Genomic DNA, 14440 nt, shown 5'->3' with positions numbered 1-14440 from the left:
TTCTTAGAGCTTTCTTTCAAGAATAGTGTCCTTTTTCCCACTCTTCCACAAATGCCATATTTGTGGAGCGTTTGACTAATATTTGTCCTTCCAAGGGCTTCTTCCAACAGAGCTGGGGATCTTTCTGGCTCTTCCAGAGTTACAATTGGCATGTTGGCTGTTTCTCTGATTTTTCTTTGTTAGCCTGTTATGGCAACTTTGAAATTGTGCTACATTTTTTTCAGTTTTCAGATAATAGATTGAGCAGTGTTCTGTGTAGTGTTTTAAAGCTCAAAAAAGTACAACCAAGTATGAGGTTGTTGCACACCAGTTGTGGAGGGAAAACAGCTGAAAAGGTATTAATATTTCTGCAAAGCACTGTCTGTGCAATTTCCTATTAACTATTTATCTTTTTAGAAACCTTAACATTGCCACAAACCTTTCTTCTTTGATAATAACCCAAGTGCTGGTGTTAAAGAATCTTATTTCAATCATAACCTCTAAAGGGCATTTTCATTTCAGCAGTGGACTGCTTCCTATTCCTGAAATGATCTCCATTTCTTGAGCAGTGCAATCAATTTTAGTGAAATCATTATTTTATCTATGATGAAGATAAGAATAATAGTAAAAAGATAACACTTTGAAAATTAGGTTTTCAATATTTGAATCTATATGCAAAGATGATGCAAAATTCACAGCACAACGTTTGATGTGTAAAGATATGCAAAAAGGCTTGAAATATAGTTTCTTCATTGCAGTAGCATAATTTCACCCCAGAATAAGAACAATATATATTATTTATATCTTATTTTGGGGTCAATTTTTTATTTATCTATTTATTTTCATGCACTTTTGTTGAAAAGCAAGATGTGAAAAGATAACCGTTCTACACAAAATTACTTGTTGACAACGGCATCCATTACTACATGAATCAAGCAAGTATTTGTAATTTCTGTATATTTTTTTAAATGTCATACTTTACTTTTTAAGGTGGATCAGACTTTTGATAAAATTAGACATTCACAATAGCACCATCCTAGAATAAACATGTGCATGACATACTTTTTATGAAGTGTCTCCTCATAGGTTTTAAACCAGATGTAACAGATAACACCTTTTGAAAATTTCAATTTTTGTCTCATTAGTCCAGAGAATATTTTTCTATATGTCTACAAGATCTTTTTGGAATAAATTTAGGTTAGCCTTTGTGTTGAGGCATGCATTTTATTTTTAGTTTTTGTTCTGGGTTCTTTTGTAACCGCTATTTATTCAGTGTAAATTGTTTGGGAGATTAGTTGAAGACTACAAAAATCACACACACATAGTCTGGCAGCTAGTTCAAAACAGACCCTTTTTTAGAAATTATATCTGATCAGTGGTCCAGACTGTCAGGATTATTCATAGAGATGTACACTGAGGTTTGTTACCCTATAGCAATGTTAAATTTCACTGAAACAGAGATAACTAAGTGGGTTGTGTTATGTCTTCTCATTGCAGCTTTCCAGATTTAATAAGATCTATAATCACAGATGTCTTATGTTTCACCTCTCTGATGAAATGTTGCTCACACTAAATCAGCATCACAATCTAAGCCAAGCAAAAAATAAATCATAATACCTGTGATGAATCATAATTCACGAAACTGTGCATTGATGGCGTCTTGTCAAAGGATATAATCCATGAGAAATAATATCCTTAATGTGCCGGGCTCGCATAACCTTAATTAGATCAGCGGCTTATCTGCAGCCCCTTAGCTTTTTCAGGTGTGATTAGGAGTGAGAGGTGCAAGGCGTGCTTTACGAGGGAACGATGTGTGCTTTAGATTGATCTGTTCTATTGTATTAGGGCATGTGGCAATCTCTCCAGCAGATTAAAAATAGACTGGATCTTTAAATTGGGCCTGGCTGCTCACTGGAGACCAATAGCTGAGCACTGAGCTGGGGTGGCAGCAGGATTGTGTGTGGGAAATGAGCTAAATCACTGTGCGCGGTTTCCGTGATGAATGAAACCTCCTCTATAGTCGTGGTAAATGACTTGGCCTTGATAGACTCTGACGCAAATCCTACTTTTTTTTTTCTCAGTGCAGCTCCACAGATAATCTAATCAATTAAGTTGTGAAGATAAAACTTCTATTATTTCTGCTTTCAAATATCAATGAAGTCAACAAGGGAGAGCAAGAGATATGTTTCTGTTTGATATCTCTAGGTAGTCCTTATTTTCTGTTTGAAGGTAGCAGGAGACAAAGTTATAATTTACAATGCAGATGATTTTGAAACTGGTACAGATTTTCAGACCTAATAGATAATATTTTTTTGCCCACGCATGAAGCTGTTATTGTGCTTCAGACCTTCTTCAGCGACAGACCTCCTTTGTGCAGTTTAGGTGTACAAAGGAACATTTTTGCAGATCCTTCCTCCCAGCAGCTGTTGGCCTTCGTAACCATCACTTCTCCTAACAATAAAATCCACTGTACTACCTTTGTGTGGCTCTGCATGGTCATGTTTATCTTAAATTGCTGTGATATCTGAATGTCCCAACTGAGGGAGAAAAATGGATTCTATTCTATTCACGTTAGTTTATATTTTTACAAGGCATTACACTTATTTTATAGAGTCTGCATAGCAATAAGTATGGCATCTGTGATTTTGTAATAAATAAATAATAATACTTTCAATTCAAGGTCTGGTTTTCTAAGTATTTATGCCAAGATCCCAATCCGCTGTTCTTTACTTTTTTCATAGACTTTTTTACACATCTTTACCAGGGGTGCCAAAGAGGGTGTAAGCGGCATTTATTTATTTATTCATTTTAGCAAGAAATGACTGCTTTATGTGTCCCCAAACTGTTGTAAAATTTTAGCAGAGATGATGCTTGTTTTCTCTTTTTTTACAGGTTAGAAAAAAGGAATTCTCAAAAAGCAGTCTTGAAGTTTGCTCTTATTTTCCTGCAGTTCAAAACATTCTCTCTACCAAGTTTTCTCAAAGGATTTTAGTCTGTGCTGTGATTGAAATATAGTTGTTTGTCCTCAAAGACTTCTTCATTAAAAGAAAATCCCATTTCAATATGTGAGGGTGGCATGCAAACAAAAGCCCGAACCTTAGGTGTAGCTCACACCTAAAAATAGATGTATGCTTGGAAGCCACATTTGCATTGTCTTGCTCTGGAATCATGAAAGGGTTTCAGTGAAAGAATAAGATGCTGCTCCCCAACAGAGGGAGATGCATTTCAGCAATCGCTCTTCTGCCAGTGTCAAAGTCTGCTCGCCAGCTCTGATGCCAGGAAGTGCCCTGCGGTCTTTCTGAAACATCAGCACTCGCAGCCCTGTTTCTCCTCCTGATCTTTGTTCGCTTGAAATCAACATTGGAGGACGCATGCCACAAAGCATGCATCCTGAGGTACATGACAATCTCTTGGCTGAGGTGAAAGTCATGTCAAAAGTGTCAACTTGTTGTTTCGGTGGAAACATCAGTTGTGTCACGCTACATGCACCCCCCACTAACACTTGTGGGAGGCAAAAAGTTCAGTCAGGAATGATGAGAAGGAAGAAGGAGGCAGCAGAAAATCAATTGTTCTTTTAATGTCAGACACAGAGAAACATAGAGATGGTGTGCCATCTACTGGAGGAAGGGCAGAATGCAGCAGTTGTGGTGAATGCGCCACATTATTTTTGCAGTACTTTTTTCGAGCACTGGATGGCAGTACATATCATAATACATTTGTATCAACATTCTTTCATAAGAAGGGCTTCAACATTCTGAAGCTCTTCTTATGAAAGGCTTCATAATAAGAGAAGCCTTTTTGTGAAGTTACAAACTGTAATGTAAAGTTGTGGATAATTTTGAATTAGTGATAAATAAAAATACACCCCTAAATAAAATGCAACCAACCAGCATTCAGATTTCCCTAATTAGTAAACGAAGACTACTCAGGAGTAATTAATTTTCTGTATGAATTTGGCTGTTCTGTGAACTTCTTAGGTTTGCAAGGGGACATTGATGAACACTGGCATAAACTCAAAACACTGTGTGGTGTAAAACTAACTCTGCAAATCACCTAGAACAAATCCTCCCTGTTCTCATTGTGATACATAATGACTTTCAGCATTCACAGGACATACAGCCAGAACTTCAACAAAATGTTTGAGATTAATGGTTTACAAATATTTTGTAACCCAAGCCGCTAAAAAACTAAAATAAATTTAGTTCACATCACAAATAATTTTATTTTTCTTTTTTTTTCTGCTCATCAATAAAGCTGAAACATAAAGGGATATTTTTCGCTAGTCCAAAGTTTCTTTGACGAAAGAAAAAAAATATATTCTCAGCAACAAGAACAGGATACACTTTTAGCACTCTTTTTTTTTTTAAAGTACTTGCTGTATTTATACATATTTTATTCTAAGTTTGCTTTAGAATGAAAGTTACTTGATTTTTGTTATCATGCCTCTTTAAAAAAATAAAATGTAAGAAAATTTGTGCCAAAGATGAACAAAAATGCTGTAATGTGATTTACATAACATTTATGACTTTTTGGAAGATTTCAATTTTTCTGTGAAAACCTTCTCTAAAAATCTCTGAGTGTCAGTCCCAACAGGTAAAATTTGTAGCATTCTTGAACTGCGGTCACTGGCCACAGAAAATAATTTTGAGAGGTGTAAATGGCCCACAGGCTTCATGTTGAACACGCCTGGTTTAGATTTGGCTTAAATATCGAGGTAGCTGTAGCTCAGATGGTAAAATATTTGACTTATAATTAGAAAGTTGTGATTGCAGCTTCCCCTTTCAATGTGTGGGCAAAACATTCAATCTCAGGTTGCCCACTGATCTGTGTATCACTGCATGAATGTCAGTGGCTGAACATAGCTCTGGCGTAAAGCACTTTGAGAGGTCAGCATGACTAGAAAATTCCTATAAATGTAATAAATTTATTTTATTGCCAAAGGATAAATATGTGTCAGAATGACCTAGTGAAAGTTCAAACCTAAATCCAATTGGAAAGACTTGAACATTTCTGTTCTCACACAGACTCCATCCAATCTGAATGAACTTGGCTCTTAAGTCATTTAAGAATACTGCAGCAGTTTTACAGAGTCTGGCGAATTGTTTCCATATCCTATGGAGAAAGGTCATTATCACTATTAATTTGCCAAGTGACATAGTGAATTCAGTTTCTTTCTTTTCTTTTTTTTTTTAAATGACTCCAGGATTGCTTCTGGCTATAGTGTTGCAAATGCATCATGCGTAAACCCGGATTTTAAAAGACAATAGAAAAGAAAAGGAGGCTTATTCACTGTATGTCATATTTGTGGTTTTTTCTGAACTAGTAACAACTTGTTGCTTTTTTCTACTTTTCAAAAAGTTTAGTGGAAATCTCTAAGCGTTTTGTTTTCAGCCAACTCTAAACAAACTGTCGCACTGTTACCCAACCCACATGAGCATGTTAAGTCAAGTCAGCTAGACTGGAGTCTTTAGTCACGGATACTGTCATTGGATTTCCTAACATTTTCGCCATATGAATAACGACACCATCACCAGTTGAGCACGAGTTTTCAGGTGTTGTACAATCAAGGAAGCATGTGAAGACATTAAAAAAGGTGGAACGTGGCGATTTAAAAAAATAAAAGTTTGAATAAGTTCACTGCTCTATTTTGTAGATATAACTTATTTATGTGTGACTTTCATAAAAAAGGTAGCAATGTTTTGTTTTAACTGTTAGAGTAAATTTTAAAAAATCAAGAATTTAAATACAAAAAATACCTGAAAGGTGAGATGAAACATATTATGGAGCAACACAAAACAATGGGCTCTGGATAGACTTCATGGGATTTATGATGAAACATCTTGAAAGTCAGGTTTTAAAGGAGAGTCTGTGCTGGCTGGAGAGCAGATTGGGTGGGCAAAGTCAAAGCATTGAGAAATCTGTAGAGATCGGTTGGGCGAGGCCCTGGAGAGACAGAAAAAAGGACTTGGAAAAGGACAGAAGGAAGAATAACCTGGTAATTTTGCACAAGCATTTTGACTGAATGAACCAGAAGAGATATTGAAAATCATCGGATGCATCATGGGTCCCTAACCAATAGTTTATGTAGGAGATAGAAGCATAAAAAATGTATTATCCTGATAGGAACCATATCAAAACATCCATCAGAATTACATTCTGAACAAGAATGTAATTTAAGTTAAAACATTTTTCAATAAAGGGTTGCCAATCCAAACTTCCAAACTTTTCCAGACTTTGATTTTCAGGTTGTTTTCAGTTTTTTCAAAAATAACAAAAGTTTTTTTCCTTTTACTACAAACCGATCCATGTCAGAAAGTACATGGATCGGTTTGTAGCGTTATACTGCTCCAAATAATGAAATTTGGTTTGGTTCAGGTTATTTACATAGCACCAGTTCACAACAAATGTCATTCCAAGGCAATTAGTATACAGACAGATATAAATATTAATCTATACACATGAGTGGAGTTAGTTTTATACAGTCAGCAACAGCCAGGTTTAGTTAGTTATTGGTTAGTTATTATTAAGCTATTTAAGATTAAAGTCAGAAATGTAAACGCAGAGATAAAAGACAGAATAAAGTCAGAATTTTAAGGTTGAAATTCGAATTGTGGGATTTAAGCCAGAATTGTGAGAATTCTCAGAATCATAATGTTGAGTTTAGAGATTAAGGTCAACATTTTGAGACTTCAATCAAAATGATCAGAATTCTGAGATTGAAGTCAGAATTGTGAGAATAACGTAATAAAAATAAATTCAGTTTTTCTAAGAAATTCTCAAGATTCTGAATTTACGTTGCAAGATTAAAGTCAAAATTGTAAAAAAATAACATCAGAGTTTTTTTTTTTTTAATCCAATGACCCACCTCCTTTTCCATTCAAATGTACCTTGAATCAGAATCACCAACATGTTTACAAGTCTTGCTTAAATAAAAGTCCCAGCCAACACTGCCCCCTATCAGCGGGGACAAGCCCCGCCCCGACTATCAACATCCCCAGTCTGTGAAGGGAAACCGGGAGACCGGAGGAATAGGAGCTGGAGGCGGCAGGGGATCAGCGGCTCCCGCGTTCGTCCGACGCTCAACTATAGCTGCTTCCAGGCAGTGGTGGTGGTGATGATGGCGGCTGTGGAGCGAGGAGGCGTTCGGGCTGCTTTCCTGAACCCGGGCAGCGGCAGCGGCGGACCTGCAGCGACGATGCCCCCGACCGGAGCGCTGGCCGGGGCTGTGGTCCTCGGCTCTGGATCCAGCAGTATGCCCGTTCCCATGAACCTCTTTGCGACCTGGGAGATTGACCGATCATCTCCAAGCTGCGTTCCGAGGTAACCTGTACGCTGCTGTGTTTGAGAAACTTGTCCAACGAATCAGAATATAAAAAATAACAATAAAAATATTTTTTAATAAAATATAAATTGTAACGAACAACGCCCTCATTTACCGTATTGTGAAGCAGGGAAAGACGAGCTTCTTCACATTCCCACAACAGAGGCTAGCTAGCACGGGAGCTAATGCTAAAGCTATCTAGCTAACAGCGATGATGCTTTTTGCTTTTCAATACATGTCAGTTTATTTTTATTCTGTTTTGAATGTTATGTGTCAGGTGCTAATTTGCAACTGTCAAATTAAGTAGAATTGTTCCCTAAACAAGTCACAGAAAACCCGAAGTTGTTCAGTGTAAAATTATATTGGGACCGTTATACCAAGCTAACAAAAGTTCAGTTAAAATAATTCCATCTGCTTCTCGTCTACGTTCAAAACAATTTAAAAGTTTTGTTTGTTTGTTTTTTCCTCATGCTGCGTATTCATGCGAGAATGTTTGATCAGATTTACGGAATGCATGTCGCCTAATAGCATAACTGTCTATTAATACAGGGACATGGATGCCGAGCAGGCATCCTTTTCATCTTTCAGAGCTGATCCAACTGATCTATGTCCGGAGCTGGCAGGCAGTTCTTAGTCAACACACGTTTTTGCTTTTTATCCTATATCTAGTTGTTTTTATGCTGATATGCCTGCTCTTTTAGGTCAGCGTGGTGTGTTGCTTTGTCGCTTATTCTGCATGCGAATGTCACGGCCCATCCGTTTGGTTTTAATGGTGCTGAATGCAGAAACATTCAATACCCCTGCGTTTGCATGGATCGTCAGTAAACAGGCATTGCTGCCACCTGATCAGGCAATCTCTGGGGGGCTGTGGGCACATTAATCAGCTATGACCTAGATCTGCTTGGTTGAAAGTGAGCTTGCAAAAGGGGAACGTTTCCTCTGATATCGATTTGCATGTTTGTTTGTCTGCTCTTGCTTTCGTTCCTGCATGGCTATATGCAAGTTCAAGTGGGACTGTAGCAATGTTCCCACAATTGGAAATATGTGAGTATGGTGTGTGTACATACATAATCCAGTTTTACACACAAAAAAATACAACAAATGTAGTTGAATTTACAAGACAGGATGCAGCCAGAGAAGGACAAAGGGATCAGTCTCATCATCTAATAGAGAAATCCTGATGAGTGCATCAAAATGACAAACTCCTAGATGCATGTTTTTTGGTTCACTAAGAATCCGATGATAATTTTGGACTAATTGGGGTAATTTTACAATTTTTCAATTTTCTGTTTGGTTCAAATCTACCAGCTCTATTAAAGACCCGGCAGTGCAATCACCTCAAACAAAACTGGCAAGCTAGGATAAATCTAAATGGTGCATCCTTAATTGTAGCGATATAATATTTTATGTTTTTGCATACATCAAAATGTAAATTCAATAAGCAATGCATTTAGTTTTTTCTTACAAAGTTTATTCAACTTGATAAAAGGAAAGGATTTCTGATTAACCGTCACATGTTAGATTGTTAAATCATTTATTTTCGCATTGCAGCAACTTTTATGCACATTTTAATTGGGATTGATTATTAACAGAAGAAACCTCACATTGTGTGAAGAGAGCAGCGAGTGTTGCACAGATCTGCAGCTAAACAGAAGTGGGTTGATGTTTCAATGAAAACTCAAAATTATTTTACAGTTGTCATTTTAAATCATGCTAAATTTGAGATTAGCATGGTTAGCTTATGATATATTAAAATTGCTGAAGAATTTTGGCAACTGCAACTTGTTGCTTTGTTTTGCTGCGATCACTTATTTGATAAAAAGGGAGACATTTTTTAGCACAGGTTATGGCTGCAGAGAGTGTAGAAAATGGGGAAGGAAGAAGAAGGGCACATATTGCACTGATTGTCATGACAAGATTTACTAATAATTTTGTCAGTTAGAGATGTTCTAATGTAATGCAGCCCTACTCTGAATGGCAAATCAAGAATGAGAAAGTGTGAAATCATCTAATTCCAATAATTAGCCCAATTATCTGTGCTTTCCTGGAAGTGCATTCCAGACTCCAATTTTTAAGCATTGTCCCTTCATTGGATGTGATAACTCAAATTTCAAAGTCAGCAGTTATTACACTAAATAATGTATTGACTTGAGGGTTCTGCTTTCTAATTTATTGCTTTATTTAAAAGTCAAATGACAATACCGTTTCTATTTTAGATTCTGATCCTGCCACTTGTGTTTTATTGCACATTTCTTGCTATTAAATGCTTCACTTGTTGATGATCTCATCATTCTTAGCAGAACCTGGCGGTGTTTGTTTGCCACAATGCTGGAACAATCATGTTCAGGTAGCAGCATTCACAAGCTCAGGAGGCTACATGATGGTGCATTAATAGAACAACTCATGCATTGATTTCTCATCTCCCTTCCCCCATGACTTTCTCTGTTGTGTGCAGCTTAGAAAGGGTTGTAGTATTAAAGACAAATGTGTTTTAGCAGAGTAATAGATTATTATTATTGATGTGCACGGTAAAAGCTCACCATTCAATTGGTGGACAAAGACTGAAAGTAGTTGCGTTTCTCTCTGTGGCATAGGAGTAATGGTAATAGTTAATGAATCTGAGGATTTATGACACTGCTTATATGGCTCTTAAAATATTTATTGTAATTGATTTTAGACCTGGTGGCTTTGTGCTTAATTAATTTTCAAAGTAACTTCTGCCTTATGCAGATTTAATGCTCACAGACATGTTTGTATGAACACTTGTGCAGAGAGCCCAACCCGAGGCCTGTTTTGGGGGATTTAGCCTTCACATTCTTTCAGGGGTTGGGCTATTTCTCTGTGCAGCTGTTTGTTCCTCTGCTGTAGCGAATGTGGGTGTCCAGCCCATGGAATGGTTTCAAATGAAGGCAAAGGGGCTGCTATTGATTTGCTGTTTTCTTATTTTTCATTCGTTTTCTTTTTTTCCTTGTGAGTGTTGTATGCCTGAGATCAGACACAGCTGTGCATAGTTAGTAATTACCAGCTGGTTTTACTATCTAAGACCTGGCAACTTTATTAAAAGCACTGCTCTACTTTCACAGAGTTTTCTAGTACAGGTTTGTGATTCTTGACAGTTATTCTGCTGACCCCACCCTTGGCACTTGGCCACTTTATGACATCTTTTGTTCGTTGCCTCTCTTTGTAAAATTGAGGTGTGCACTTGTTCTGTGTCTGTGCTCTTGCATTTAGATGAGGTCCTCGCTGCATCCAACCACAACCGTGAATTTGCATGTAAAGTTTTATCTAAAAATTCACGGGTTGAAATCTATCTGTAGTCCATCACATCTTGTTGATAATGCAAAATATGATTAAATATGTTTTGTTGCAATTTTATAGTCTGTACATGTCGGCACTTGCTTCTGTGTAAAACATAGGCTGTCAGTGTATGGGGGCCAATGTGAAGATCTCAACTATTTAACACAATTTCTCAGAAGTTATGGAAATGCATAATATTTTTTTTTCACATTTTCCCATCTAAAAAGTGTATTTATTTTTTAAAGTAGACATTTCTTTTTAGCTTGATATCATGTTATTCCCTCACTAAAAACATACCTGGAATGATGCCTTGATACTTTCATGACTGTCTGAGAAATCATTGAATCTCCCGTGGCAACCATTCGGGGTACCCAAACACTTGCTCATACAAACACCTCCTTTTTCCACAAAGCTACATTTCGGAGCTGCAGTGTCCAGTCAAGCTTCTGCCCTACAAAGCACTCTTACCCTGCACCGTCCTCACTAAGCTCCTTCCGACTAGCAGCAGCAGTAAGCAAATATTTAGTGAAACTTTGAATCTGCTGAGCTTCTCAAATAAACTACTTCTCAGTCCAATTCTCCAAAGAATGGTTGATGGAGAAAAGTTGTAATGACATCCTGAATATGGAGTGTCGGAAAGAAGAACTTCTTAAAGAGACAGATCAATTTCAAGTCGTCAGATTGAGAAGTCAAATTTTCTGAAGGTTTTTCTTGATGTGTACAATATGAAGGTAACATAGTTACCACAGTGTTCTACAAAATGGCATTTTGTGCCTGGAAAATACAATAACAATCTCTGATCCACAACAAGGTTAGAAAGGTTTCAGATAGTTTCTAACTGGACTGTAAACACATGAGATTATTACTTTGTAAAAACACAAATTACTTCATTATTTTGAAGAATAACATGTATGGTAACTAAATCTTCAGCACACACTCATGTTCATTCACTATGTAATTGAGTGAACAAATGCCACTATATGATGTTTTAAAGAGGAGATGCCTTTTGCATTGTGGAAGCCCATAGGTAAAGGAAAATGTATTAAATAAAAAGATGTTTTACTGCCAACATTGAAAAATCAAAGCTTGCCTGTAAAGTTCAACATAGAAAACTGAATTTATTTCACAATTCATTTTCAGTTACATTTAATTTGAAAAAGCGCCAGTGACCAAATACTCCATCAAAATATTTTTCTTAAGCAAAGCCTTAAAAAAATGTGAAATGCCAAGCTACAAAAAAAGGATCTCATTTGAGGCTTCTCAGTCTTTTTATCCAACTGTGCTGATATTTGAGAGGCTTCTGTCTGCTAGATTAGAGTTGTTAAAGCCTTGTCCTGAACAGGCTGCCTGTTGGAACAGTTGGACTTGAATTGTTATGATTCCAGCACTCCCATGACTGCCAGACTGCCACCCCCAATCTTATAAATGCCATGTGGTGTTGGTTTTGTTGCTTACTTCTCTTTGGAGGAATTTATGTTTTTCTTTGTCCACTGATTTTAACACAAACCCTTTTGAGGGGCTGTTGACAAAAAACATAAAGGACCGACACACATGCCCATATTTTCCCCTTAGTTTTGAGCTGACTCGTGCTGTAGTCATGCTGCTGAGTAATTAAAGAGATCAAGAGAGTTGTGGGGTGAGATTTATAAGATTATTGAGTTTCCATATAAAGGTTAAATCCTGTTTTTGTGTTAATGTATACACAAGTGACTTCAATGAAATGGTTTCCAAGTGAGAAAGCAATTAAAAAGTAAGAATTGGACTCCAAGTCTAAGCCTTTCAAAGAAGTGAAATAATTGTTTTCGAGGAAAAAAACTACTTCGTGTATTACATGTCTGCAGAGAGCTCTATGGTTAATGTAGATTGTTAAACATCTTTTCAGATGGGATTTTTATTTGGTACAAATAATTCAGGTAAAGACTTTTGGCTTCTCCTTCCCCAGTGATTGGAGTCATAAAGAATAATATCCTGTTGTCGATCAGTAATACCTGCTTCACATGGCAAAAATTTAAAACTGACAGTTGATTTCCAAAACCAGAGAGACCACACACCTAGAGGATGAACATGAGGTTTGGTCCCACAGTTTTTTTGTGTACAGCCACACAACAAAGGCAATGCACCACACTCAGATTTCACTTATGAACAAACACCGTTGGCTCAGAAGAAGCAATGGCGATAGTTTATGGACTATTTATAATGAAGGAAAAAATAAACAAAACAAAAAGCTGGTCTTTCTGGTGTGCAATGGCAGTTGTTTAGTCATCTGTGTATTTTGTCTTTTAATTGACTGCATGTTAGTGAGTATGCCTGATTTGACATTAAAGCTGACTTCAAAGCTGACTAGATCAGCCTTTAACACATCATGGTATTTTTGCAGTCTGGATTTTGAGAGGTGCAGATGATTTAAAGGTACAGCCTGGATCTGTCCTCCTTGATTTGAGCTTTATTTCTAGTAAGCAGAGCTTGGTTTGTTCTGCCTGTCTGAGTTTCAGCCTCATCATTTTCTTCTTGCTGACAGTTTTATTTTGATTTCTTCCACTTGCCCCAAATCTGATTTGTGCTGCATTTGTGTGGAAGTGACATGGACAAACCGCAACAAAAAGTCAGAACTGGACTGAAGCAACATGATGTTTTTGTTCTAGGTCACTTACCAGGCAGCCATCAGTGGGGCATTATTACATATATGTAGTCAACACAGATTTTGTATGCCACCTCCTACATCATCTGTGCCGTTAATCCCCTTTACTTGTGTTTTTAAAATTCCCTTTGTTTATTATTAGACGAAAGATTTAACGTTGGTGTAAGATTACATAAAATTAGACCAGTATGTTAAGCAAATTTACCCTGTCACTCGCTCAACAAAACATTCGTCTCAAGGCATGGATATTGTTTGTCATAGCATAAGAGCTGCAGTAATCTGATTTCATAACAGGAAAAGAGAAGCTTGTAATCTGATGCTGGACACAAAGATGCTGTCTGCTTAATCCGCTGTTTTCTTGTGGAATCATGAAGTCCTCGTCAGCCACCTCCAGTGCCCTTCAGGACAATGACATTGCACCATCAATATTAGTTTAGCTTTTTAAAAATATTCTTCAACAGATTAAAAATATAATTTCTTCTGTCAGGCAAATAAATAAATCTAATAATCTTGAATTTATGTTGTTACCATAACTAAAAGTTTCACTTGTTTACTCAAAATTTTCTATGGGTTCTTAGTATGTGCTTGTATTAGATTCTCACCACATGATCCTGTGGAGCTAAAAGGCAACATGGTTGCATAGTATTTTCACCAAAATGTAACATGTTTATGTAAAAAAATTAGGCTACTAATATGGTTTAACATATCTATTATTAATGTCATAAAACAGAAGGAGGGATATTCTGAGGTTAATAATGGAGTCAAACAAAAAGAAAATACCCTAATTGAAAAGAATTGTCAGTCCTGTAACAGATGTTACACACTAGCTGTGTATGCACAGCAACAGGTGAAGCAGTTCTGCTTCAACCTATGTTCTAAAAAAAATAACAGCAACCTCTGGCCTTAACCACTTTTTAAGTCATCTCATAAAAGTTCTTTATAGTGGAGGAACATTGTGGCACAAATCTTTAGTGTGCTTGAAACGTTTTACAACCTTGGTTAACTTTAGTATTAGAAACCAGCCAATGCCTCGTTGGTACACAAACATGATGAGAAGTTATTAGGTGAAGTCGGAGAAAACTCATTTGTCATTTGAATGACTTAACTAGTTGTGGAGATAAATATCTATCACAGGGGAAAAAAAACTGCATATAGTCAGTTGTGGGACTTTTAGTTGATTCTCTACTAAAGTTTATAGAAAATAT

General features: G+C 36.8%; 1 protein-coding gene across 2 annotated transcripts in view; it reads left to right on the top strand.

Annotated features, from left to right (window-relative positions):
• Positions 1 to 6950: 6950 nt before the first annotated feature.
• zmp:0000000755 (phosphofurin acidic cluster sorting protein 2) overlaps positions 6951 to 14440 on the top strand; it is a 51262-nt gene continuing 43772 nt past the window's right edge. For both annotated transcript variants that reach the window (XM_055030023.1, XM_055030022.1), the window contains exon 1: positions 6951 to 7299. In XM_055030023.1, coding sequence (XP_054885998.1) covers positions 7094 to 7299 — 206 coding nt within the window. In that variant the 5' untranslated portion in view covers positions 6951 to 7093. The remainder of the gene's footprint in view (positions 7300 to 14440) is intronic.

The sequence above is a fragment of the Poeciliopsis prolifica genome, unplaced genomic scaffold (genome assembly GCF_027474105.1).
Source record: "Poeciliopsis prolifica strain line A6 unplaced genomic scaffold, Auburn_PproV2 SCAFFOLD005, whole genome shotgun sequence".
Taxonomy (NCBI): Eukaryota; Metazoa; Chordata; class Actinopteri; order Cyprinodontiformes; family Poeciliidae; genus Poeciliopsis; species Poeciliopsis prolifica.
This window is presented reverse-complemented; position numbering and strand designations above follow the sequence as displayed.